The sequence below is a fragment of the Podarcis liolepis genome (assembly GCF_965112155.1).
Source record: "Podarcis liolepis genome assembly, chromosome: 4".
Lineage (NCBI taxonomy): Eukaryota > Metazoa > Chordata > Lepidosauria > Squamata > Lacertidae > Podarcis > Podarcis liolepis.
This window is the reverse complement of record NC_139558.1, coordinates 78,026,530-78,054,498: the sequence shown is the minus strand read 5'-3', so window position 1 is coordinate 78,054,498 and position 27,969 is coordinate 78,026,530. Positions and strand designations below refer to the sequence as shown.

Genomic DNA, 27,969 nt, shown 5'->3' with positions numbered 1-27,969 from the left:
AGCTGTGACGGTTCCTGGCTTAGTCTCTTGAGTTAAGTATCCAAAACACAGTTTGTTTCTGGTGTAGAGGGAAACCTTTTCTGCTTTTGAATATAAATGAGGGGAGATGGCTGAACTGAAGAATGGTAGCTGCACAACAAAGGGATATACCCCAAAGTTACCTGTCTCCAAAACTGCAAGAGGTAGGCAGAGGTGACTGTTGATCTGGGATTGTGCTGCTAAGCGTTTTCAGTTTTCGATATTGAAATTTGGCTTGAAATTTAAAATAAATCAAAATTGGAGTTGATTATAAAAAAAGAGCAGAAAGAACCAAATTAATCAATCAATACATATTGTCTGTTATAACAAGGGGGAAGGAGGGTTGAATGTCCTTGCAATCAATATTATTCCAAAATCTTTAGTCTTTTTTGTACCTTTTATGGTGTTATCAACTTGCTATGTTTAATATTTTTCATATTGTGTTCCCCTTCTAAAACCTCCCAAACTAACAAAAATCAACTTGGGGAATGCATGCACTTGGATTATTTTTAGGGTTGCCATATTTCAAAAAGTAAAAACCAGGACACACCGAATGTTGTGGACAAACCACAGAGTGGTTTTACAAAAATGCCCCAAAAGACTGGTTTTTCTTTCCTAAGATCCAGGACAAAGTGCCGCCTTTTGGAAATCCCACCACCACCCCCCAGACATCAATTCCGCCTTTGAAATACCAGTAATGTCCAGGAAATTCCGGGCAGAGGACAGCCCTAATTATTTTGAAAGGAGGCAACCTGTGTAGCTGCAAGAACTTGAGATGCGATCCATAGAGCTGGTCCAAATTAATAACCCAGCAGCTGAGTTTTGCACTGTTGTTCCTGGAAAACCTTCAAAGGCAGATGCACCTTCAGTGCATTGCAGTATTCGAATCTGGAACTCTCTATAGTTTTGTCTTAACCCACCCTAATCATTTACCAAAATCCCTGCAAGCAATTATCCCATTCAGAACAACACTATTTGCCTTGCTGAGTATTTGTATGTAAGGCACATACTTGCAAGTGTTCTAAAAATAACACTAATTATCAGGCTTTCATGAATCAGGAAGGCACAGTCGATAAATTAATACTTGTTATAAGTTTGATTTTTTTATTTAAAAAAGATTTTATATATAGACCAATAAATGATGAGCTCTTTCAGAGATTAGATCCCATTCATTCTGAGCTCTGATAAGCGACTGTCTTCCTCTGCGACATCAGAGATGGTCCCAAGTAAATAATGATGGGTCAATCAATCAGGTGGATGGATGCTAAAGGACCACAACAGCTACTTCTCTTTCAGAGACTTGATGAATGGTTGCATTCATGCCCAACCATCACTTAAATTTATAGTAGGGAAGAATTTTTTCCCCTCTGGCTAGACTGACTGGCAACTCTGGTGTTTATTTTTGTGGGAAGAAAAATAGATACAGATCACCCATGTGGGGGTAATTAATAAAAGAGTGTGCTGGACGCCTACCATCCAGAAATGCAGGGCAAGCAAACTCCAATAAGAAAAAGCCCCAGCAGAAGAGTTTTAAAGTCACAAAAGCAAGCAGCATGGAAATATAGGCTGTTAAACCTTTTAAATATCCCATCCTGAGTCTCTACCAGCACTTCCCTGTTTTTAACCCTCTTGCAATGAACAGATCACAACGCTAGTAAATTCAAACACTTTACTTACAAAACTTACAAAAATGTCAGATTCATGCATTTATCTATGCAGCAGCAAGTAAACACAGGATGAAATCTTGGGATACAAAACATAGTGAAATAGCTCTAAGCATATGGCCTGAGCTTATAGCGAGCAAGCTCAGGTACGTCCTATCTCAGTGAGTTCACATGGTGAGGAAAAAGGGTGGACAAGAGATGAGGGGCCTAACGTAGCTGAGTCTAGGAATGCAATTCTGTGGTCTTAACCCCTTCATGCATTAACTAGCCCTAAGCTTGCTTGTTATATTGACCACAATTTCCCACAATTTTTACCAGTGACTTGGATATATCTGGGTTTCACCATGTGGCCTTCCCTCCTCCCAAAAAAACTCCAAACTTCTGCTTTGTATTTAAGGCAGACCAAAGGATTTATTACCATAAAGCAAAACTGGTGGAATTTATTTCACCTGCCAACAGAAGGACAACAAGGAGGGAGCCAGTCTAGCTTCTCCAGGAAGGAAGTTCCAGGGTCTGGAAGCAGCTACCAAACTTGCCTGTGAGGGTGTTTGGAGTGAGAGAAGGGCCTCCCCTGTAGATCTCAAAACCCAGACGGGTTTGTATGAGGGAGTGCCGTCTTTCCGAAAGCTTGGACTGTTAAGTAGTGGGTTGACATAGCAGACGACACAGCGATTTCTCCAAAGCAGTTCTTTATTTTGTAAGCTGGAACAGAACTAAACTGAGGAGCTCAGTAAGCCTGCTTATATAGAGCTACAGAACAATTGTAACTGTTGCAACGTTCTAAAACTATCCAATCACTGAACGTCACTTTTCGATCCTTCATTTGCATAACTATCTACAGTATCCCCCTGCTGGCCCAGGGTGAGAACTTCAGTACATAACATGGACCTAAGCCGTATAGGGCTTTAAAGGTCATAACCAGTATTTTGAATTGTGCCGAGAAACAGACCAATAGCCAGTGGAACTGTTGTAACAAGAGAAGTCATATGCTCTCTATAACCATCTCCAGTCAGCAATCTGGCTTCTTTGAGCCAGTTGAAGTTTCTGAGCACTTTTCAAAGGCAGCCCCACAGAGAGCATATTACAGGAATCCAAATAGGATGTAACAAAGGTGTTTGTCACTGTGTCAAATAAATAAATAAATAAATAAATAAATAAATAAATAAATAAATAAATAAATAAATAAATCCAAAGTGTTACATTTTATGGAGAAAGAACTGATGCTCAAAGTTTAATGTGCTTTGCACTCATCCAGACAAACTTGGGAATATTATTAGGATTTGATTTTTCTTAGGAAGCTTAATAGGACTCATTACATGCTTATAATTACATATACATACAAGTGCAAATTTGGATCGGGATCTTCATTAGCAGTTATTGTAAAAATAAAAAATTCCTTCCAGTAGCACCTTAAAGACCAACTAAGTTAGTTCTTGGTATGAGCTTTCGTGTGCATGCACAATTCTTCAGGTATCTGAAGAAGTGTGCATGCACACGAAAGCTCATACCAAGAACTAACTTAGTTGGTCTTTAAGGTGCTACTGGAAGGAATTTTTTATTTTGACTATGGCAGACCAACACGGCTACCTATCTACCACTGGAGTTATTGTAAAGTTCTTCTTGTTGCTTTTGATCCTTTGCCATTACTTTCAGTTCAACATAACTTTGGTTTCTTTAAAATGCTCAGGTCTCCTGTCAAAACTGCCTTTCTAAGCTTAGGTATATAAGTGTGTGTGTGTGTGTATACATGCTGCATATGTCAGTGTACATACATACACACACTGCTTAAAAATATTTTTAATTTTCAAAACTTTATTATGCCATTAAATTAATAACAACCTAGTAAGGAAAGTAACCCCAAGTCCTGTCTCTTATTATTTTTTGTTGAGTCAAATATGGACTTTCTTTCTGTATCAGGTCAGTTTTTGTTGCAACATCTAATTCACTCTGTGGTCTCTTGAGAATGTTCTTTATTTTATGAGGTAGTGGCTGTGAACCCTGCGGGGGTTCCCCCCCTTCTTTTTTAGTTATTTTATTTCACACTTCTTCCTGCTTTCAAGATCTGAGATGCAGCTAGCAAAGAGAGAAGTGCTTGATAGTGACTTGTAACTTGAAGCCAGAGGGTCAGTTTCCAATCACAAGGCTCTCAAGTTGGGACATGAATTCCACTGAATGGAGATTAATACCAGCTGTCAATGAGGGCCCCAATCCCTGCAAATGTGCTTTGGTTTCACTGAACAGCACTGTGCAAGAAAAAATCCAAGTGATTTTCTTCTTGTAGTGAAAATACGAGATTTATGATACAATAGAAAGCATACACAGAACAACTGCATATACAAAAAAAAGTGAAGCATTTTCATATATAAAACAATTATATATGTAAAACAATTGTAAAACGACAACGCATATAGAATCAATTCACATCTAGCACAGATACAGATAAAAGTCTCCGCTTAGGATTGCTGAAAAAGGAACGTGTTGAAAAGACAATAGAAAACATCCAATAATTGGGCTGTTGTCATTTAACCATTTTTTGTTCAGTTCATTTGTATCTTTTAGTTCAAACCCCGCCCCCCCAATTTCTCCAAGTGGCTAACCAACAACAATTAACAAAATGCCGCAAAACATGGTTTTAAAAGCAGTGATATTAAAGCCAGCATCAAATAACATCAGGTATTTTTTTAAAAAAAATTACAGCTGCAGTTAAAAGAGGCCTCTCCAAAAAAGTAATTTACAGAACTAAATGTTCATTCTCACATCTGAAAAAGCTAAGTTAAGGTTTATACCAGGAGTGTCCATATCTTAAGCTTGTAGGATCTACTTTGATTTTTACTAGATCTCTGAGATCCACCAACCAGAACCAGTGTAAAAAACATACACCAAGGCTGCAATCTATACAGTGGTACCTCGGGTTAAATACTTAATTCGTTCTGGAGGTCCGTTCTTAACCTGAAACTGTTCTTAGCCTGAAGCACCACTTTAGCTAATGGGGCCTCCCGTTGCCGGTGCACCGACAGAACACGATTTCTGTTCTCATCCTGAAGCAAAGTTCTTAACCCGAGGTACTATTTCTGGGTTAGCGGAGTCTGTAACCTGAAGCATCTGTAACCTGAAGCGTATGTAACCCGAGGTACCACTGTACATGCTTACCTAGAAGTACAAGACCACCAACGGATGTGCCAACTGGGACCCTTAGACTTTCAGCTTTCTTTTTTTAAAAAAATAAAATAAAATATTTAAGTCTCTACCGCCCCCCCCAAAAAAAGTTATGAAGCTAAATGTTTAGGTACTCTTCTAAACAAATTGTGTCAGTTAGTCCAGTGTTTCCCAACCACTGTTCCGCGGCACACTAGTGTGCCGCGAGATGTTGCCTGGTGTGCCGCGGAAAAAATTAAAAAATTCGAAAGATTTTTTTTTTAAGTCAAATTTTCGATTGGGGCGCCGTCACTAGATGACCCCTGGGGTTCCCTCCCTCCCTCCCGCTCTGCGCCTCCCTCCTCCTCCTCCTCCTCCGGGGAGGCCCTTCCTGGCTCTCGGCCAAGGCTTGGTGGCTGCCACTCACTCACTCGCTCGCCCACCCGTCCCTCCATCCCTGCACCCGGCCTCTCCCCCTCCGTCCCCGGCATGGGGGCTGCCGGGATCCGTAGTCCCCTCGCCCTTGGGCTCTGCGCCCGCGCGGGGTGCGCGAACTACGTTTCCCAGCGTGGCCTGGCGGGCCGGGCGTTTTGTTTGAAGCGCTCTTCTCCCGGCCATGGAATGAGCGCAGCGGCGGCGGCCGGGCGGGCAGGGGCTCTTCCGCGCAGACCCCGCGCAGCCTGCCTGCGCCCCCGCGGAGATCGGGCGGCAGGATGGAGCCCGGGGATCCCCGCGGAGGTGGAGCAGCGGAGGCGGAGGCTGCCCCCCAGTTAGGGCTGCGTCGGGGGGGGGGTGTTATTTTTGCAATGCTGCATCCGCGCCGGAGGGGACGCATCGGACTGCGGGGAGACCCCTTGGCGGGCGTGCAAGGCAATGCATGCGTGCAGGCATTGCATGGAGTGCAGTGCAATGCAATGGCAACGCGGCGCCCTGCATGCATGCATGCAACTTCCACTGGCGCTCCGGACTTGGCAGGTGAGGGGGGTCCCCAGTGGGCGGCAGAGAGAGCCGGGAGGGCGAAGGGGAGCCGGGGGGGAGCAGCGCTGCTCCCCGAGCCGAGCCCGGGGGGAAACTTCGGCGTCGTTGCGCCGGGTGTTGGAAGCGGAGGCTGGCGGGGGCCCCTCACCTGCAAAACCTGGTCGCCTCTCATATATTTCGTGCATTGCATTCATCGCCCGCTTTCTCCTCCAAGGAGCTCCCGGGGGCGCGCATGGTTCTCCCCGTGTTATCCTCGCAACAACAGCCCTGCGAGGTGGGTCAGGCGAGTGGCCCAAGGGAGCACCCAGGGATTGTCCTGGCCAGGTGGGGTGATTTGAACCCTGCTCTCTGCCCGGTCTTCGTCCTCATTTAGCCCCCACATGTGCATGACTGAGGTTTTCCCCCCTCGTCTTGGCTATGGTGTGAGTCTGTGCTGTTAATTAATGGGGTTCTGCCTTCGGAGAAGATGAGCCAGCCCTCAAGGAGGTGATTATGTAATTTGCTAGCAATTCATGTCCCTCCCCGCGTGACGCTGCGCGCTGACGTCACGGGGCTGTAATGGTGGTGTGCCTCGAGATTTTTTTCATGAAACAAGTGTGCCTTTGCCCAAAAAAGGTTGGGAAACACTGAGTTAGTCAGCCTGGCTGCTCCCATCTAGCCAATGAGCGAAGGTAGAGCTGTGATTGACAGATGAATTCTGTGGGTTCCTAAAGAGCTGCTGTTTTGCCATGCCCTTCAGTGCAACACACACACCCCTTTCTGGCTTATTTTGCAGTCTGTGGATTTCTGTATTTTGCCCTTCTTTCCCCCTCCCCCTCTAACAACCAATATGTATCTTTTCTGTGGCGGATTTGTCTGAGATAAGGGATTCCCTAGGAGTTATTTTGTATTTAGCATGGCTTGCTGACTCCCAGGTAAGTGAGTGCAGGATTACAGCCTAGGCTTTTGTTTAGGTCTGGCATTGGGGCAAAGCATAGTTCCTGGGCATTTAACAGTAGTGTAGCAGGCAGAAATCCAACAGGTTGAGCATCTTCTAGTATGGATATACAGTAAGCCCACAATTTATGCACATTTAACTTGCACACATTCAGCTTTACACGCTTGGCAATTTTTTAAAAAAACTTTTTTTAAAAAAGTAAGTAAACAGGTCTTGCTTCTGAGGAGATAGCAATAGGATTGCACTGTTAGAATTACAGGATTTTGAGCCCAGGAATTTGTTGTGCTAGAACTGAACTGGTACTGAACTTGTTCTTCCCTGCTTTGAACAGTGTTCAGCTAATACAACCTGACTCATGAAAGGCAAGATACCAAGCTACAGCTGACCTTGGGGCTAGAAGCTCAACGTTGTCCATCATGCCTAATAATTAACTTCCAACGGAAGATACGAAATGGTTTCTTAGTACTCTTGTAGTTAAAGGAAACTATGGTGTCTGTTCTGTGTAACACAGCTGGACGTAAAATGGTCACAAAGATGAATTTCCCTTTGAGGTAATGTTCCCCTTAAGGCTTAGATGAAAGTAATTTGCTGCCAGAACTATAAACCTGTGTGCATGTGGCTGTAAAACGTTTGTCCAGAGTTGGATGTGATGCCCTGAAGTTCTATTTAAGGAGTCTGACCATATATGAAAGGTACAGTGTGGCTTCATCTAAAATAAGACATAATTTTATTTAGGAGCATATGGTAGGTGGCAGTGGAGATGTGGTGTGTGACCTGAAGAATTACAAAGTTTCAGATAAGCCTGTATTTTTTATTAATATACTGCGAGGAATGATCCAGCCCTGCCAAAGCACTTCTGTCTCATTGAGAGAGCAATGGAAGAGATTCTATGGGGTCACGAAGAGTCGGACACGACTAAACAACAACAACAAATTCTACTGAAATCAATAAGTTGCAGAAGTGCTTAACTTTGGATAGATGATTCCTTGTCCCCTGTGTGTTTTCTGTTTGTGAAAGTCTACAGCTGAAGCAGACTATCAAAAAGTTCCATAGAAATAAAACATCATTATTTTTGCTGGGGTTGGAAAGAGTGCAAATCTGAAGCTATCACCCTGGCAGAAACCTAGAGGTGGCATCAAGTAAACAGATTTTTACACTCTCAGAGTTGGTTCTCTGATGTTTATTTTGTTGTTGTTGTTTAGTCGTTTAGTTGTGTCTGACTCTTTGTGACCCCATGGACCAGAGCACGCCAGGCACTCCTGTCTTCCACTGCCTCCCGCAGTTTAGTCAAACTCATTTTAGTAGCTTCGAGAACACTGTCCAACTATCCCATCCTCTGTTGTCCCCTTCTCCTTGTGCCCTCAATCTTTCCCAACATCAGGGAGTCTTCTCTTCTCATGAGGTGGCCAAAGTATTGGAGCCTCAGCTTCAGGATCTGTCCTTCCAGTGAGCTCTCAGGGCTAATTTCCTTAAGAATGGATAGGTTTGGTTTTCTTGCAGTCCATGTAAAGTAAAGAAAGAACAAAACCCAAACTCCAGTTTTCCTTAATAGACATGACTCATTCTATGCTTGAAGGCTAACAAACAAGTTATGGATTAAGGTGTGCTAGAACCAAGAATGCTAATATTACATAAATATAGGATAAAAAGATAAAGGCAAAGGACCCCTGGATGGTTAAGTCCTGTTAAAGGTGACTATGGGGTTGCGGCACTCAACTCACTTCAGGCCGAGGGAACTGGTGTTTGTCCACAGACAGCTTTCCGGGTCATGTGGCCAGCATGACTAAACCACTTCTGGTGCAACAGGACACTGTGGTAGAAGCCAGAGAGAACGGAAACGCCGTTTACCTTCCCACCACAGTGGTACCTATTTATCTACTTGCACTGGCATGCTTTTGAAATGCTAGGTTGGCAGGAGCTAGGACAGAGTAATGGATTTGAACCACCAACCTTCCAATCAGCAAGCCCTAGAGGTTCAGTGGTAATACCCTCTTGTGAGTGTCATAGGAAACTCTCTTATACTGAACCAGATCACAGGCATTGTCTGCCCTAATTCCAGGATTTCAGGAAAGCCTCTCCCAGCCCAGCTGAAGATGCTGGAGACTGAGCCAAGGACCTTCTGAATGCAATGCAGGTCTTCCATGGCTGCGCTATGCCGCTTCCTCAGAGGAAGGTCAGTGTGGGATAGTGGCTGGTGTGTTGGACCATAGCTGAAGGGCAGGTTACCTGTCAGAGGACTTCAGTTTCCAGAACTGTAGCAAACTACAGTTCCCAGGATGCTTTGGGGGAAGCATATGCTTTAAATGTACGATGTGGATGTGAATTTCAAATCGCTGTAGGTGAATCTAGGCTGGTCACTTTCTCTTAACCCAATTGACTCTACAGGCATGGGCATAGCCAAGAAGGGGCAGCTGCCTTGCCCCCCCCCATCATGTAAAACAATAGAAATACTTAAATGACCAATCACATTGGATCTGCCCCCCAACCAAGTCCTCCCCTCCCCCACAAAAATCTTGGCTACGCCCATGTCCATTGAGTAGTTGCAAGGATAAATTGGGGATGGGTGAAAGCCAAGTCCTTTCTGAATTCCTTGGAGGAAGTACGGGATAAACAGAGAATTTTTAAAATCTTCACCCCCTGCTCAATTTAAGTGCTGCCTCTTGCTAGCAATTTCTCAGCATTTCCAAGGCCTTGCTTCCACAGGAAATGCATCAAAAACAGGATGAACTGTCCTGTGCTACGCTGTTCAGTTCTTTGCAAAGAACACCAAGGACTCAGCTGTACAGCTGCAAATAAAACGTTTTAAGTGCAATGTGCAATGTGGACAGCGATGGTGAGCCTTATGGAAAATTCAATGTATTTTTAAAAACAATTTTAAAAAAAGCATTTTCAGAACTTTTTTTTTCAAAATGTGTGTAGATTCCACCCAAGTGGGTCTTTGGAGAAATGGCTCTGGGGCCAAGTTGTGTTTGAAGGAGCACTTTCACTCTGTTTACACGTGTCGCTGTTTCTCTCTCTATTCTGCTTCTACATCCACATGTACTGTACTCCCAACAGCCACCAGCAATGGGAAATAGCAGAAAGCCAGGATCACACCGAAGCCAAAATCCTACGTGAAGCAGCACAAGCACGATTGAACCTGCCTGAGAACCCATCCCACTGAATATAAATAAGACTGACACCTGAGTAAATCTATAGAATTGGGCAGTATGGCTGCAATCTTATGCATACTTACATGGGAGTAAGCCTCATTAAGGACAGTAGAACTCTGAATGATACAAATAACAATCTTGCTGAAGCTTGTGTGAAATCTGTTTGGCAGATGAGTGAAGAAATCCCAGCTAAAATCCTGCCTCACTCAGAAACTCCACTCTCTGGGGTTGCATTTTCACTACACACTTACTTGGGAGCAAGCCCCACTGAATTCAATGGGGCTTACTTCTGAGTAGGCATGCACAAGGTTGTGCTGTAAGTCACAGTGTGTTAATCCCCCCCCCCCCAAGCTCATTGGAGAGAGTGAAATACGAAAGTGATACAAATAGCATAGGGCTAATACAACAGTCCTACCTTTCAGGCTTGTTGTAGCAATTTCTGAGATAATGACTGCAAAGTGTTTTGAACACATAAAGCACTTCAAGTCCTCCTTGGCAGCCCAAAGGCAAAGTAGAAATCATTTTAAGCATAGAATCAAATGAAAGCTTAGCAGTATTATTGCTGCAGAAGCAAACAGACACAGTTGCCTATACCAAGGTCTCTGGAGATAGGAGTGTCAATGGTACAAAGCATCTTTCTTCAAGCACTCCTGAGGTTGCATTATGTGCTTCCCTAAAATGAAAACAGGGGTGTGGGTTAAACCACAGAGCCTAGGACTTGCTGATCAGAAGGTCGGCGGTTCGAATCCCTGCGACGGGGTGAGCTCCCGTTGCTCAGTCCCTGCTCCAGCCAACCTAGCAGTTCGAAAGCACATCAAGTGCAAGTAGATAAATAGGTACTGCTCCAGGAGGAAGGTAAACGGCATTTCCTTGCGCTGCTCTGGTTCACCAGAAGCAGCTTAGTCATACTGGCCATATGACCTGGAAGCTGTACGGCGGCTCCCTCAGCCAATAAAGCGAGATGAGCGCCACAACCCCCGAGTCGGTCACAACTGGACCTAATGGTCAGGAGTCCCTTTACCTAAAATGAAAACTCAGAAAAATCCTGAACAGGAAGAGAAACTTAAGTATCTGTAGCTCGGATGAGATACCTCCCTTTTTTTTTACTCTAAAAAGTATCCCTCCCTCCCCCCGTTTTTTGAAGGAATCTCATAGACTGAGTTTGGCACTACACATCTGCTGTTATTGCAGCTCTCCATCCTTCAAACCACAAAAGACTGGCACAAAACATTAATTACGAAGAGCAGCCCTGATGATCTCAAGCAGGGAGTCTTGAACAGCCTCTCAAACACACAGAGGGAAACCAAGGAAGGAGAATAATTAGATCCTCAAGACTTGGCTTTATTCGTTTTTTCCTTTAACTAACAGATAAATGGCAAAGCAGGACTGCTCTCAGATTTACATCTGGCATCAAGTCACAGTTTGAAATATTTGCTACAAAGCCTCTTGAGGATCTTTAGCAGTTTTCTTATGAGAGTGATCAGAATAAAGAGAGGAATGAGCAAGTTAATATTTACAAACATTCTGTTGCTTTGCAGTCTGTGTGTGCATTTTTATTTATTTATTAGTGGTTTTGCAAACCCCCGGGGTTACCCAAGCTTTCCAGTTGGGCTGCTTCCCGTTTCTGCTGGCACTCAATACCTGACCTCAGAATTACAGGGAGTCAAAATGCTCACATTGCTGGGATCTTCTTAAAAAAGGTGCCTTCTGTCAGCAACAGAAGAGCTACCAGTAGCATGCAACCCTGTCAAGTTGTGGTCCTTCACCATGGATGGGTAGAATCTCTAAAATGTTTCGCCTCGCACATTATATAGGAATGATTGGGTATTAACCACACAACCTGAGACGCGCTTTTCGTTTTAAAGTGCAAGACTGTGTACCTGACCTGACCTGACCTGACCTGGGACAGATTTAGGTTTGATGAGGCCCTAAGCTACTGAAGGTAATGGGGCCCTTTGTATGTCCAGCTGCCCTTTGTCAACAACAAATTGTTGCTTTTTTTGTATTGAATATATGTTAATCTATGGACCTAACAGGTATCTGAAGCCATTTGCACATAACAAAATATGTATTTTTTAGAAATGTACATGCATTTTTTTTCCTTTAATTTTTTTTTGGGTGGGTGGGCCTCAAGGGAACGGGGCCCTAAGCTATAGCTTGTTAAGTTTATACGTAAATCCGGCATTGACCTCCGCAGCGCACCAAGGCAAAGGCAGGAAAACGGACGGGGAGAGAGAGATCCGGCTTCCTCCTCTCGCCCGCAAGATCTCCGGTTGCCACGGGAGCAGCCTGCCGCCTGCGGGCGAGCGCGGTGCCAGCGCCAACTGGCCGCTACTCCCAACAGTCGCGGGCGGCTTGAAAGTAAGCAGCGCGCACGCCGAGGCGCACCCGGAGGGGCGGTGCGACGGCGGTCTCCACTGATTGGCCGCCGCCTATATAGGCTCGGCAAGCGGCGCCCGGGAGCCACTTCGAGTCCTTGCCCACTAGTCCCCACCTGCGCTGCGCCGGGAAGGAGCAGGGCGCCCCCTTCAGGCACCAAGGAAGAACCGCCCGCGTCAGCCTCCGCTGCGGGTGGGGAAAGGCAGGTGGGCAAAGGCGCGGCGAGGGTCCGCGGGGGTCCCCGGGCAGAGTTTAGGGAGGCGCTGCCAGGGTGGCTGGGTGGGTTGGTAGCGTTCCTGCGGGTGTCTTTGTAGACCGGGCTTAGTTTCGGGGAGGGTCGGAGCGCTCTTGGGGCAAACACTGGAAACTTGGGACGTTGCCTTTGGTCCATGTAGCTGAACATAGTCCATATTTCCAGCATTTCAGATAAGGGAGTGTTCCTTCCCAGTCCTACCTGGAGGTGCTGGGGATGGAACCAGCAGTCTCAGAGCAGATGCTCTACTCCTGAGCCACAGCTCTTACCTCATTTAGTGATTCCCAAGTAGACCCCTCTGCAGTTATTGCCTCCAGCAGCCTCTGTAATTTGTAATTGGCGCTGCCTGCAGGCGGGCTGAGATGGGCCCAGGTCACTTGCTGCAGGGTTGTGTGACCACAATGCTATTATAGCTCTCTATGGGAGCACCTGGTCATCTTTCAGCTGCCACAGGACCAGCTGAAAAGGAGCTCTGTTTTTTTAGAAAAGGATGCTGCAGAGTAGAAGGCTGTTTGTGTTTTGAATAATAATAAAAAACTTGCTCTGTAGTATCCCTTAATAGTTATCAAATCCGAGAACAGGCTTGTGTAAACTTAGTAAAGGTAAAAAAAGGGTAAAGGATCCCTGGATGGTTAAGTCTGGTACCACAGTCCTATGTTATATTTGGAAGTAAGTTTCACCGAATTCAGCAAGGCAAAGGTGATGCATCCCTTATTCCTCGACATGTTTACTTGGAGGTAAATCCAGTGGCACTTGGTTCTAAGCCTTAGAGTTTGGGGGACCTTCAACTGTGAGCCACTTTTGCTGATTTAATCCCATTGGTTTCAGCAAGGTAAAGCTATTTGGTGGAAGGATGCCAGTTTTAAAGAAACATGTAATGCCAAGGTTGCTTTCATCTCATAAACTCTTTAATGTGATTGGCTTTCTGGGGGCTAAGGATACCGCAGTATTTTGTTTGTTACATTTATATCCCACCTTCTCCTCTGAGGAGCTCAAAGTGGCTATGTGGTTTTCCCGCTGCCCAGTTTATCCTCACCCAGTGAACACCATGGCTGAGTGAACATTTGAACCTTGCATGATGGTTGTGGCCCATCTCTAATATTGCCAGGGTTTTGTTATTTTTAAATAATAAATAATAATAATAATAATTAATAATTTATTATTTATACCCCGCCCATCTGGCTGGGTTTCCCCAACCACTCTGGGCGGCTTCCAAAAGAATATTAAAATACTGTGATACATCAAACATCAAAAGCTTCCCTAAACAGGGCTGCCTTCAGATGTCTTCTAAAAGTCTGGTAGTTGTTGTTCTCTTTGACATCTGGTGGGAGGGCATTCCACAGGGAGGGCGCCACTACCGAGAAGGCCCTCTGCCTGGTTCCCTGTAACTTGGCTTCTTGCAGTGAGGGAACCGCCAGAAGGGCCTTGGTGCTGGACCTCAGCGTCCGGGCAGAACGATGGGGGTGGAGACGCTCCTTCAGGTATACTGGACCGAGACTGTTTAGGGCTTTAAAGGTCAGCACCAACACTTTGAATTGTGCTCGGAAACGTACTGGGAGCCAATGTAGGTCTTTCAAGACCGGTGTTATATGGTCTCGGCGGCCGCTCCCAGTCACCAGTCTGGCTGCTGCGTTCTGGATTAGTTGTAGTTTCCGGGTCACCTTCAAAGGTAGCCCCACGTAGAGTGCATTGCAGTAGTCCAAGCGGGAGATAACCAGAGCATGCACCACTCTGGCGAGGCAGTCCGCAGGCAGATAGGGTCTCAGCCTGCGTACCAGATGGAGCTGGTACACAGCTGCCCTGGACACGGATTTAACCTGTGCCTCCATGGACAGCTGTGAGTCCAAAATGACTCCCAGGCTGCGCACCTGGTCTTTCAGGGGCACCGTTACCCCATTCAGGACCAGGGAATCCTCCACACCTGCCCGCCTCCTGTCCCTCAGAAACAGTACTTCTGTCTTGTCAGGATTCAATCCCAATCTGTTAGCCGCTATCCATCCTCCAACCGCCTCCAGACACTCACACAGGACCGTCACCGCCTTCACTGGTTCTGATTTGAAAGAGAGGTAACTTTAAACAAGTTGCTCACCCTGTGCTTTGGGCTTACTGTGCTGAGTCTTGCCTCTCAGTTGGTTTTATGGAGGGTCACCAAAACACTAGTGAGAGAGCAAAGATAAGAAAAGGCAGGCTTGTACAAACAAAGCTACGGGAAGATTTCCGTTTTCTAAGAGTCAGAATCAACTTCAGGGTTGGGTTGCTCTTGAAGGGAGTCCATCTGAGGGTATTGTCAGAAATTGGGTGCATTCAGGTATTACATTAGTTTTTCTGATTTTAATGCTACCGCCTCTGTGCCGTTTCCTAACATACCTTTCACAATGCAGTAACTGTGTCCTTTTGACTGAGATACGGGCATGTCTCAGTAAACTTCATTTACACCAGTGGGGGTGATGTGACACAACAACAAATGTCATTAGACAACGTTGCTACTCCTCACACTTCCTGCACATGCATGCTTCAGTTTCCTCATGATTCTCCTATAAAAACGGCAGGAAGGAACAACTGTATGCCGCCCCAAATCTTGTCACTGCTCTCGTGATTTTCTAGGTTAATTGGGCTGCAAATGTATTTTTTTCCCCCTGGAAGTAATTAATACAGAAAGGGAGCACTAAACTTCCACTGCATTCTGCCAGGTTTCTGGAAGTGGCTGTCATATTTGGGTAGAAGCTCAAATATAATGCATGAGTTAACAGGGAAATGGAAAGGACTGCTGTGTGGGTACATCCTCAAGGTGTGTTTCTTTGTCTTTCCAGCATCAGCTGCTGACCCTGAGGAAATGCATTGCAGCCACAATGGTGATGAGAAGGCCCAAGATGAGCTTTGGGATGCCCTGCCGGCTGTTGCACAACCTCGAACCAATCAAAATCTCCACCAGAGAGCTATTCTGGGGGAGCTGACGGAAAATGGGCAGTGTTTGAGACCCTCTGCCCAGGTAAATCATGGAGGACTGGGATTCCTGGATAACTCATACGGAAGGTTCTTTTATCACCTGGGCTTAGGAAATCAGAGATTTATTTATTTATTGAGTGGTAAAGGTGGGAATAAATGGACCAATGGTCTGTCTGTGTAAGGCAGCTTCCTAGGTTCAGTAGCTGTTTGCTACTTGTTTTGAGGCTCACTAACCAACCTAGCAGTTCGAAAGCACGTCAAAGTGCAAGTAGATAAATAGGTACCGCTCCAGAGGGAAGGTAAACAGAGTTTCCGTGCGCTGCTCTGGTTCCCCAGAAGCGGCTTAGTCATGCTCTGATGGTGTTTCCTGCTTGGCAGGGGGTTGGACTCGATGGCCCTTGTGGTCTCTTCCAACTCTATGATTCTATGCTGGCCACATGACCCGGAAGCTGTATGCCGGCTCCCTCGGACAATAAAGCAAGATGAGCGCCGCAACCCCAGAGTCGGCCACGACTGGACCTAATGGTCAGGGGTCCCTTTACCTTTACCTTTAACCAACTAGGAAGGGACAACAACCCTGCAGTTTCATGTTTATCCGCACCTGTGCATCTCTGAAGCACCTCCTCTGCTTACAACTCCACCTTTAAAAGGTTAGCTTTTTTTTCAACTGTAAATGAGAACTGTAAGACACTTTCTGTGTTTAAAAAAAGTGTTATGGCACTTTAAATACTAAACAGATTTTCTAAGGGCGTGAGCGTTCATGGACTCTGGGCAACCCTACAGTTTATTGGGGTTAAATCTAGCTAAGTCACACCCTGGAGTATTGTAATCAAGGGACATAACCAACTTAAGTTGGTCATTTTATTGGGTCTGCTTTGAGCACCCAACCCTTAAGCTACAATTCTAATCCTGTTTACTTGAGAGTAAGCCCACTTGAGTTTATTAGAACTTACTCACGAGTAGACATGGCTAGGGTTGTGGTGGTGTTATTGCTAGCACAGCAACTCCTTTGGGCTTTGTATGTTAAAATGCTGTAGGAATGGCAGGTCAGAGAATACTGTGACTTGAGGTCCCAGCTGCACTGTACACTTAAAGCAGTTTTGAAAAGGTTGCCCTTCCCTTTGGAGGACGCTATATTTGCTGTCAAATGGCATCCTCTGTAGGAGGTACAGAGCAGCACTGTGAGTTGTTGACTCTTCTTTTGCTCCAGTACTACTGAAGTATGTTCTTTGGGCTCAACGGCACTGTTGGCGACTGTTAAAGGGGTTTGCGCATGCCATGAGCTGTGGAATGTAGGACCACTGGAAAATGCATGCACTCTTTTTAACTGCCAGTGGGTCAAGTACTACTGAAAGGTTCCATCTTCAGTTTCTTGGAAACTTGAAGCGAGGGATTGAGAGGGGCTAGAAGTCTTTCTCTCTGTGGTTTTCAGTGGGACTTAAGAATTCAGCATCTGCCCTGTTTTAGAGATATAGGTTTTTGCTGTTGTGCCAAGGAGGAGTGTTGAGCCACCAAACAGTTCTTTATGGGCTAGGCTTCCTCAACCTCGGCCCTCCCAATGTTTTTGGCCTACAACTCCCATGATCCCTAGCTAGCAGGACCAGTGGTCAGGGATGATGGGAATTGTAGTCTCAAAAACATCTAGAGGGCCGAGGCCGAGGAAGCCTGGTTTAGCATGTTATGTATCATGTTATCAACCATACACCTCTCTGTCTTTCATCCAAGCAAGCAAGAGGTAATCTCAGAGCTCAAGGACATATCCCCGCCAATCAAAAACACTCAAGGAGGGTGCAAAGCAGGGCTGGTAGGGAGTGTGGCTGGACGGGTGGTGTCGCCTAGAGAGAGAGAGTACTGAAGGCTAGGTAGAGAGACTTGGAGGACTGCATTTGGCCCCTGGGCATTACCTCCCTATCCATACTCTAGGCCAGTGTTTCCCAGACTTGGGTCTCCATCTACTTTTGGACTACAACTCCCATCATCCCTAGCTAGCAGGACCAGTGGTCAGGGATGATGGGAAGTGTAGTCCAAAAACAGCCAGAGACCCGACCCAAGTTTGGGAAACACTGCGCAGTCTAGGCTGTTATCCTGCCTTTCAAAAGTTTGGCAATTGATCATAACCATGACTTTCAGAGGACTTTATCAGACGCATAGAGTGTTGTCTTCAGAGACATTTTAAGTGTGAGAGATAATATGTATTATGCACATATGGGTGGAGAGAATTGTAAACTCTGGAGGGTCAAAACACCATGAAATGCAAGAGACTGTGAAAGAGGTCACATGTATGCAAAGTAAGCAGAGCGTGATGGACTATGTCGAAATGGCAAAAATTAACTGGGAAGCTCAGAATTCGGGAAGCCAAGAACATTAAAAAAAGAATGGGAAAAGTTTACAATTTATATATGAGATCATTGTAAGCAGGTTAAAACATTGGCAGGGTTTTAACCACACTTGTAATGTAACGGAACGTATGGACAATTTAGAAAGACAAAAAATTGGAGAAGTATTGATACGCAATTGAAAATATTATCAACAGGACCCATGGAAGGGATGGGGAGGAAGTCAGGAGATTCAGAATAATCTCAACATTTGGATTCTGAATTGGTTTTTGTTGTATGTTTATACTTTTAAAAAATAATAATAATAAAATTATATAAAAAAAGTAATCAGATCTGCCGTCCACAGCCATGTGAGGTTTGTGTAGAAATGTCACTGGCCCCCTTGGCCTTGTGTGGCCTTTTGGCCTTATTTTTTTCTCCCTGTGTGTGTTATAACTATGTGTAAAAGATAAGGTGTTCTGTTGTGCCAGAAGTGGTTTAGTCATGCTGGCCACATGACCCGGAAAGCTGTCTGTGGACAAATGCCGACTCCCTTGGCCTGAAAGCAAGATGCATGCTGCACCCCATAGTCTCCTTTGACTGGACTTCCCCATCCAGGGGTCCTTTACCTTTACCTTTTACCTATAACTTTGTGTACCAACTGAGGGCAATGCTTCTGTATCGAAATTGTGGACTTCCATTTCCAAAGGTTTGTGCTGCAGTTAAATCCATGTCTTTTTAAGATGCTACAAGACCAGCCTGGCTGAACCACTTTGGCTGAGCTCCCCACCCTCCCACCCCGTCTCTGTGTAGCTTGAAAGGCCTGGTATTCAGTCATGGAAATTCAGTCATGGACACAGTGTCTCTACGTGCTGAATGGTAAATAGCCACACCATGCAGTGTTCTGTACTGATATGGAGTACTAATGATGGTTGCTTCAAAACCAAAATGTCTTCTGGTGCTGGATTGCCAGGGCTCCCTTGGAATACTGATTTGCCGTTAACTTTAGTCTCTGTTTCTTGTTGGAGTTTTCCAGCTCATTTGCAGGCTTCCTTCTGCTTCAGAGTCTTCCCTGCCCACCTTCTTTCACAATGCATTAACTTGTTGTTATGTACTAAGCTTGGATCCTAGAACAATAGGAAGGTAGGATCCTAGAATGCAACAACTGATTGGCTTGAAGGAGAAGACCAATCAGGCTCCAGGAGGAAGTTAATCAGCCTGTTAGGCTGGTAGGATCGTAGAATGCAACAACTGATTAAGGGAGCCTGACCAACAGAAATCCTGTGCAAGGACTTCCACATTTGCAAGAGAGCTTTCCTTTGGTTAATATTGCTTTGTGAATTATGAGTGCTGGAGTACTTTGTGAATCTTATAAGATGACTATTGTTGGGTTTGTGCTGCTTCACTTATTTTTTTTTAGTTAATAGGGCTTTATAGAATGTGTCTGTTTTACTGATTATTTGCCATTGTTTTGCTGACGATCTGTTAATTACTCTATACAATTCGTGTTGTATTTGTGATGTACAGTGGTACCTCAGGTTACATACGCTTCAGGTTACATACGCTTCAGGTTACAGACTCCGCTAACCCAGGAATAATGCTTCAGGTTAAGAACTTTGCTTCAGGATGAGAAAAGAAATCGTGCTCCAGTGATACAGCAGCAGCAGGAGGCCCCAGTAGCTAAAGTGGTGCTTGAGGTTAAGAACAGTTTCAGGTTAAGAACGGACCTCCAGAACGAATTAAGTACTTAACCCGAGGTACCACTGTACTATTACGTTGTTGCTATTTATTATTTGCAAGCTGCTTTGTGATTCGTTCGAGCGAAAAGCGGCATAGAAATATTGTAAGCGAACTGAACTGAAATGCATCTTTTCCTGCACTCCTTGAAGCAGGAATATAGGCTGTCCCTACCAAGAAGATTCTCATTCTTCTTTTCAGGGAGCAAACAGGCTGAGAGGCTTCTCTGGATCCGAAAATGTCTGTCCTGCTTTAACTACTGGCAAGAATATGATGCCAGTCTGCGTGGCGTCCAAGCAAGGTTTTGTTGTTTACAGAGATGAAGTGGAAGGAAAAAACAGGTACAGCTGTATGGCTGTGGAAGAATCCAGCATGTGTGAAGTTGATACCTGCACCCAAAGACCCAACATTCACCTGCTGCTGAGCTTGAGTACAGGTACGTCCAATGGCCTAGCAGGGGCAGTGTTGATGATGGTAGAAACCTGTGACCCTCCAGAGGTTGTTGGCCCTTGACCAGTAGCCATTCTGGCTGGTGCTGATGAGAGTTGGGCTCCAACAATGTCTGGAAAACCATAGCCTACTAAGCCTTCTTTTTAAATTACAGTGTATGTTGCCTATAACATCCAAGAAATCTAAGGGTTTATGACTTCTGCTGATGGAAGCATACACTGAAACTAATGGCTAACTTAACATTTTTAAAATATATTTTAAAAATCATTCTTCCCGGTAATATGTTGGTGAATCCAGGCTCTCCGATGCTGGTGGATAAGTCGTTGCAGTCCCAAGATGAGGATCTTCAGTGTTATAAAGAGGACGTCATGTGTGCTGCGGAATATGCAGAAGATATTCATCGCTACATGAGAGAAGCTGAAGTGAGTGGCACTTTTAAGAAGCTCACTGTAGCCTTGGCTCAGAGATAGCACCAGTGTAACATGCACTCTGCATCCTCCCTTCTTTCTGATATTCATGCCGTGAGTGTGAACTTTAGCTTATGGAGCCTAAATTGCACTCAAATGCAAGTTTAGTCCTGCCCTCTGGAGGAACAGTCTCGGTTTAGTATCATGGACATCTTGAATTCAAACTTCCTGTAAATTAACTCACAGAGGGGCTTCACACACACACACACACACACACACACACACACACTCTTACACCTCCTGATTCTGAGGCCGAACTCTTTCCATGCAGGTGAAATACAAGCCCAGAGCATGCTACTTGAGGAAGCAGCCTGATATCACCTCGAGTATGCGTGCAATCTTGGTGGACTGGCTGGTAGAAGTCGGTGAAGAATATAAGCTTCGTACTGAAACGGTGTACCTTGCTGTGAACTACTTGGACCGCTTTCTCTCTTGCATGTCTGTCCTCAGAGGAAAGCTTCAGCTTGTGGGAACGGCGGCAGTTCTCCTAGCTGCGTAAGTAGGCTTGCGTGAGCGAGCAAACCTTTGGCAGATGACAACCGTTTAGGGCCACCTGGTGAGACTTGTCCAGATCTGTCTCTCGAGTGCTCATGTGTCCTAGCAAAGGCAGGAAGCCACTTTATTCCAAGTTAGTCTATCTAGCTCATGGGTGGGGGGACCTGCAGCTCTCCAGCTAGACTCCAACTCCCATCATTCCTTGCCACTGGCAATAGCGGCTGAGGCTGATGAGAGCTGGAATCCGTGTAGATGGCTGCAGGTTCCCCGCGCCATTCTAGGTCATTACTGCCTACACTCCTGTGTTACAAACAGGGCTATTGCCCAGCCCAAATTGGGAGATGCCAAGAATTGAAGCCTGGCGCCTTCTCCATTGTGCTCTGCCAATGGACTACAACCCTGTTTCCCCATAGAGATACTTGGAGAGTGGGCTAATAGTCTTCAGATGTTGTTTGGACCCATCACTGGTTTGCAGGACAAAGTGGGTTTTCACTTGCTTTTTCATTGCCGGTGGCTCCTGTGAGCAGGTCCCAATGATGTTCGGTTGCTGCTGAAATCACTATAGGTAAATTTTTTTAGCAAGCAAATGTTTCACTTGCATCTACAACCTTAATCCACCTGAATAGTTTGTGGATCCCAAGTTCAGAGAGTGAGGAAATCAAACAAGTTGGTATGCTTTAGTTATTTGTGTGGGGATTAGCCCGGGAGACCCAGAATCATATTAGCCCGGGATTAGCCCGGGATTAGCCTGGGAGACCCAGCCACAAAACTTACTGGATGACCTTGTATCAAATTGCTTACCTCTTGGTCTAACCTATCCCACAGGGTGGTTATTAGAATAAGGAGAAGGAGAGATGATCATATATGTCAACATGAGTTGCTTGAAGGAAGTGCAGAATAAATATAATATAACTTACTAAGGGTGCATTTATCTTATGTAATCAAATTTTATTATCGGTTTTGTGACTACAGGTAACTCACATCTGTACTATTGGTCCATTGTTCTAACATTCAATGGGTCGTCTCTTCCAGCTGGTGAATGAAAACTTTGTTCAAATTCTTAAGAGTGTTTACATACTTTAAGATTGGGACCATTTTATGGTTAGCATCCAAATGGTTCAGTAACAGGTTTGTATAGGGACCAAGACATATTCCAGGAGCCTGGCATAATGTTATCTTGGTCTGAATGAAGTCTATTCTGAAAGGTATAAACAGATTCTTTTGTTTAGGCCATAATGATAACATAATGCATGTGCTGGTGGTGCAGTATACAAATCACTTGAAGTGGTTCTGAAAGTGTGGGACCACCACTGAGAAGACCCTGTTTCTCTTGTGCCTGGCAGTCTCAGGATGGTGATGCCAAGGGATTATCTTAATGAAGCAGAATTTAAAATATGCAGTAAGGCTTTGTAGGTTGCTGTTTCTCCTGATCCCCAGGAAATATGAAGAAATCTATCCGCCAGAAGTCAAAGAATTTGTGTATATAACCGATGATACCTACACTAAAAAACAGCTGCTCAAAATGGAACACCTGCTCCTCAAAGTCCTTGCTTTTGACTTGACTGTTCCAACCATCAACCAGTTTCTCTTCCAGTATTTGCAACTTCATGGTGTCAGCATCAAGACAGAGAACTTTGCAAGGGTAAGGATATGACCTGTATGGCAAACACTTCAAAGGACATCCAGACCAAGTAATAATAATAAAAAATCATTAGCCTAACTTCCCTGATGCCCGTGCCCCTCCAGCTACATCTTCTCTAGAGAAGGATATGTGTCGTAGAATTAACAGAATTGTAGAGTTGGAAGGGACCATGAGGGTCATCTAGTCCAACCCCCTGCAATGCAGGAATCTTTTGCCTAATGTGGGACTCAAACCCACGACCCTGAGATGAAGAGTCCATGCTCTACCGACTGAGCTGGTTCAGTTTCAGTCTTTGCCTGGTGCCTCTGTTGTGCCCCTGTCCAGTCCTGCATCTGTCTGTCTGCATTTCAGTGGTGACCAGCATTCTTGACCAAAACTGAGACTGAGGTAGCCATGGGCAGTGGAAATCTATGAGAGAGCTCTCTCATACAATTTGGGGGGGGGGGTAAGTTAAGAGGAAACATTTCCCCTTCCTGGGCTACTGGGGCAAAACAAAACTCACAAGCAATTTGCAGCACTAGTTTAGATTTATAAAAATGTTCTAAATCTGCTAAACTAAATATTGGGTCTAGTCACACTTATTAGTCCATATTGAACTATGGATGGCATGTTTTACAGTGTTGACCATGGTCACAACTACACCTTAATTTAAAACACTACCATGCCACTTCAAATAGTCATGGCTCCCCTCCCCCCCCCCAAAAAAGTCATGGGAACTATAGCTGGTTTAAGGTGCTGAGAGTTGTTAGACCCGTCACAGAGCTATACTTCTCAGCACCCTTGGCAAACTACAGTTCCCAGTGTTCTTTGGGGGAAGTCATGCTCTTAAAGAGTACTTTATAAGAGCACTTTAAATGCCTGCTGTTGCTGTGGCCCATCAGTTTTCCACAAATGGTGACATTATTATTAGTCGGCGTCTCCTCCTTCTCCTCCTCCTCCTCCTTCCTCTTCTTCTTCCCATCAAACTAAAAACACCAAAATATATAAACACCAGCTATAAAATCACCATGGCCAATGGTTAGGGATAATGGGAGTTGCAGTCCAACATCTGGAAGGCTGGTAGAGAAACTATGGGATAGACTTGAATCTCTCTTGATTTCCCTGTGATTAAAATGGTGTCCAATTCTCTTTAGTATGTAGCAGAGCTGAGTCTCCTTGAAGCTGATCCATTCTTGAAGTACCTTCCCTCACAAATGGCAGCAGCTGCTTACTGTCTTGCAAACTACACCGTGAACAGGCATTTTTGGGTAAGCCTGACTTTTGAATATTAACCAACTCCTTACAGCTTGCTGGCTCCCGGTGTGTTCAAACCCTTCAAAGAATGAAACTGGATACAAAACGGGAAGGTGCCTTCACACAAGGTTTAGCTTTCCCTTTTTTTTAAAGCAACAAACTTAAAAAATGGCTGATGCAGTAGAAATCCTTCAGTCCAATACAATTACATTTTTGTCACTCAGGAGGCTATTAACTCTGCAGAGAAATGAGATCCGGAGCTTTCTGGGTTAAAAACAACTATGGGTTTGTTGTTGTTTTGTGGTTTAGTCATGTCCGACTCTTCGTGACCCCATGGACCAAAGCACACCAGGCACTCCTATGGGTTTAGTTGACCTTAATGGATCTTGGTTGCTGCATCTGTTCTACACCTGCTACCTTATTAACTTTATAGGCATAAATGAGATTTTTCACTGGCACCTTCCCAACATCTGCTTTAGGAATTTTGTGAGGTAAAGGATATGGCTGGTATAAAAAATAAACGTTTCCCAAGCGCTCATGAAAGCACAACTCTGCAGTGTCCCTTCCTGGGCGGTGCACTTTAGTATGGGCTGCTTCTCATGAAAGGAGCCACTACCTCCTGTGTAGGGCGGTGGAAAACCAAGGTTGCATTGCGTACAAGTGGAGCATAAGGAAGCTGCCTTATACAAAGTCAGCAAATTGACCTGAATAGCACAGTATTGCCAACAATGGCTGCTGGTGGCTCTTCAGAATTTCATACCAGAGTCTCTTTTCCTGCCCTGCTTGGCACCGTCTGCACCCAAAGCATGTGTTTTGCCACGGCCCTTTCCCCTAAAAAAGTGTTTCCCAAACTTAGGTCTCCAGCTGTTTTTGGACTACAACTCCCATCATCCTTAGCTAGCAGGACCAGTGGTCAGAGAAAACAGCTGGAGACCCAAGTTTGGGAAACACTGCCCTGGAATAACTGGGGTAGAGGGTCTACCGGATGTGAGTGGAGCTTCTCTGCTGGGTTTTGCTCTGTGCTTGCCTATTCGAGCATCCTTTTTCCCTTGTACCCAGCAGCAATTGGTGAAAAGTTGAAGCAAAGCTACTGAGTGAGGTCTCTCCTAAACTTGATGCTGGCTCAAGGCAGGAGAGTCTCTTTCCAAACGTATGTGATTGTGACACGTTCTTACCTGAATGGAATAATAAAACTCTAATCTCTCTTCTTCTGATCAGCCAGAAACCCTTGCGGCCTTCACTGGCTACTCACTAGGTGAGATAGTGCCTTGCCTAAGCGACTTGCACAAAGCCTGCCTTGACGCTCCACACCGACCACAGCAAGCAATAAGGGAGAAATACAAGCTGGCTAAGTAAGTTCTTGGGCCAACAACTGCTTTCTGAACACCTCAGCAGCTCTGTAAAATTGTGACCAGTGGAAATAATGGCTGTTAGAAGAGGAAGAAAGCTGGACACCATGTGGGAATATAATAGAGAGGTTGTAAATAATGCCAAACCATAGCTTAGCAGTATTGCAAGGGTGGGAAACTAGGATTGCACCTGGCCCTTGGCTTAGTTTCAAAAATCCTCTGTTAGCCCTCTGCTTTTTCCAGGCGGTTGAATCATCTGTCTCTTGCCCAGTAGCCTACTGGTTAGTGGGGAAGAGGAAGGGCAGGAGGGAGAGAATAGGGGTCATATAATGAGATAAAATGGGATGCGGGTGGCGCTGTGGGTTAAACCACAGAGCCTAGGACTTGCTGATCAGAAGGTCGGCGGTTTGAAACCCGTGACAGGGTGAGCTCCCGTTGCTCGGTCCTTGCTCCTGCCAACCTAGCAGTTTGAAAGCACGTCAAAGTGCAAGTAGATAAATAGGTACCGCTCCGGCGGGAAGGTAAACGGCGTTTCCGTGCGCTGCTCTGGTTCGCCAGAAGTGGCTTAGTCATGCTGGCCACATGACCCGGAAGCTGTACGCCGGCTCCCTCGGCCAATAAAGCGAGATGAGCGCCGCAACCCCAGAGTCAGCCATGACTGGACCTAATGGTCAGGGGTCCCCTTACCTTTAATGAGATCAAAGAGGCTGGCCTGCCTACCACTAACTTTGACCCTGTGCAGCCCCTGGCAGATTTGACCTGAAAGGAGTTCATCCCTTCAATGAGAAAGAGGTTGCCCATGACTCACTGAGGAGGATGAGCCGCTGATAGCTTTAGGCTCATGTGCTCCCCTCTCTGCCACTTGCAGAGGAGGAATTTGGACACTTCCGTTTCCATTTTATATTGACTTCAGCACTGCCTGCCTCTGAAACCCCTAAACCATGGTTAAACGTGAACAATGGCTCGTTCGGACAAACCAGCTGCTTAACCTGTGGCTTGAAATGGCTTGTTGAAACAAGACAACAGTTTGGATTAGCCGCAGTTGTTTGGATCCGAACAATCCATGAAGTTCAAAGTTAATCCAAAAACAGGAGGGAGAGCTTCCAAATTCACTCTGAAGAAGCCACCGGAGGGAAGATTGGGCGATGGGTGAGCCTAAGGCTTGCTGCATCTCATCCTCATAACATTCTGTCTTAGCATGACATGCAGCCTGGCTCAAAAGCGTGGGCAGGATGTATATAATGAGTGCCACACACATGCAATTTAAACTTTGTACTAAGAACAAATGATTTTTGTGAGACGCATGAAGCTTTCGAAACTGTTAAATGGTAGCTTCCCCTATGACCACAGGAAATCTGTTAAGAATTCCTCTCTGATATCTCGCTTGGTGTTGCCTATATGCTTTCAGGCTTATTTTCTCCAAGGAATTTTTTTTTTTAAATTGGAAATTGCTTCTCCCCTGAGGATGCTCCAAGGGCCAGAGGCACAGGCATGTTTTCTTTTATAGAAGCAGAGATTCCTAGGCACTTGCGAATAGCAAAATAACCCCCACAGTCACGGATGTGAATCTTTTCTCTTTTTAAACTTAAATCCAGTGCAGGTTTCCCAATCAAGATTACGCAATCTGCTAATCTCGAGTACTTGAATGGTATCAATGGGGAGTTTGCTAACTCTTTGTACTGAGTGGTTTCTTCCTTCGCAGGTACATGCAAGTATCCCTCCTGGAGCCCCCAGCCATTCTACCTCTGCTATGAACTGCAACAGACGCCAGTAAATGCACAGAAACTGAAGCACTTGCCTCCTGATCAATAGAGTTGATCTGGCCAAATTATTATGTTTTTAATAGGGCACTGCAGGTCATGTGTCTAATCTTGTTGCTTGAACTATTTTTAGAGGACCTTTAGTATATAGCTGTACTGTATTACAAGGACTCGGGACTGTAGTTTTACCACAAACTAAAAGCACTTTTAATAAACATCTTTTCATTTAAAAGAACTCTTGGTGTCTCTGCATGTGTGAATTGTTCTGAATTGCCATGTCTGCATGATGGCAGCCTGGAGAATGAACACTAAACTTCCCAACAAAATGAAAAGCATGAATAGGAATTAAAGAAGCTGCCATATACGGAGACAGACTGTTGGACAAGCCCTTCTGATCGGCAAGCCCAAGAGGCTCAGTGGTTTAGACCACAGCGCCACCTGCATCCCTATTCTACCTTTACCAACTCACAATTTCAACATTTCACTGGGAAAACTGATGATGGTGTACATTTTAAATATACCCTCAGAAAGCCGGGAGCGTTGCTATAACTAGAACAGACGAGAATGATAAATATGAGGCTGTCTCTTTGCCATTATAGAATAGTGCTGTTAATTCCAATATAGCATTGTAGAACTAGACTAAAAAGTACTTGAATGGTGGGCCAGCGCTGGGACTGATGGCAGCTGTAGTTCGAAACATCTGGAGGGCATCAGGTTGGCGCAGGCTGTTTTGGGGGTACACACCAGAACTTTGAATTGGGCCCAGAATCAGATAGGCAGCCAGTGAAGCTGTGGTGACTGGTGAGATGTGTTTGGAGTGAGCAATGTCCATTGCATTCTGCTTCAGATTAGTTGTCAGAGGCAGCCTGCATGATGTGTTGTGGTAAGTGAATTGGGATGTCTTCCTGTCCTACTTAAGACACAATCTTGTTCTTGATCTAGGATTGAGGAACATTTGAGGTCCAGAACAACACAACTCTTTCTTTCTTTCTTTCTTTCTTTCTTTCTTTCTTTCTTTCTTTCTTTCTTTCTCTCCTTCCTTCCTTCCTTCCTTCCTTT

The 27,969-nt window shown here is 45.1% G+C and overlaps 1 protein-coding gene across 3 annotated transcripts; it reads left to right on the top strand.

Annotated features, from left to right (window-relative positions):
• The first annotated feature begins 53 nt into the window (after window positions 1-53).
• CCNA1 (cyclin A1) lies at window positions 54-27,145 on the top strand. 3 transcript variants are annotated; one of them, XM_083500130.1, is made up of 9 exons: window positions 54-182; window positions 15,327-15,505; window positions 19,716-19,950; window positions 20,262-20,386; window positions 20,703-20,926; window positions 22,364-22,568; window positions 23,702-23,815; window positions 25,020-25,153; window positions 26,853-27,145. In XM_083500130.1, exons 1-9 carry the CDS (start codon window positions 107-109, stop codon window positions 26,902-26,904), a joined length of 1,344 nt encoding a protein of 447 aa, XP_083356256.1. In that variant the 5' UTR covers window positions 54-106; the 3' UTR covers window positions 26,905-27,145. The 3 variants fall into 3 exon arrangements, with proteins under 3 accessions (XP_083356256.1, XP_083356258.1, XP_083356257.1); XM_083500132.1 differs by lacking the exon at window positions 54-182 and adding an exon at window positions 12,103-12,245; XM_083500131.1 differs by lacking the exon at window positions 54-182 and adding an exon at window positions 12,274-12,469.
• Window positions 27,146-27,969: the final 824 nt, after the last annotated feature.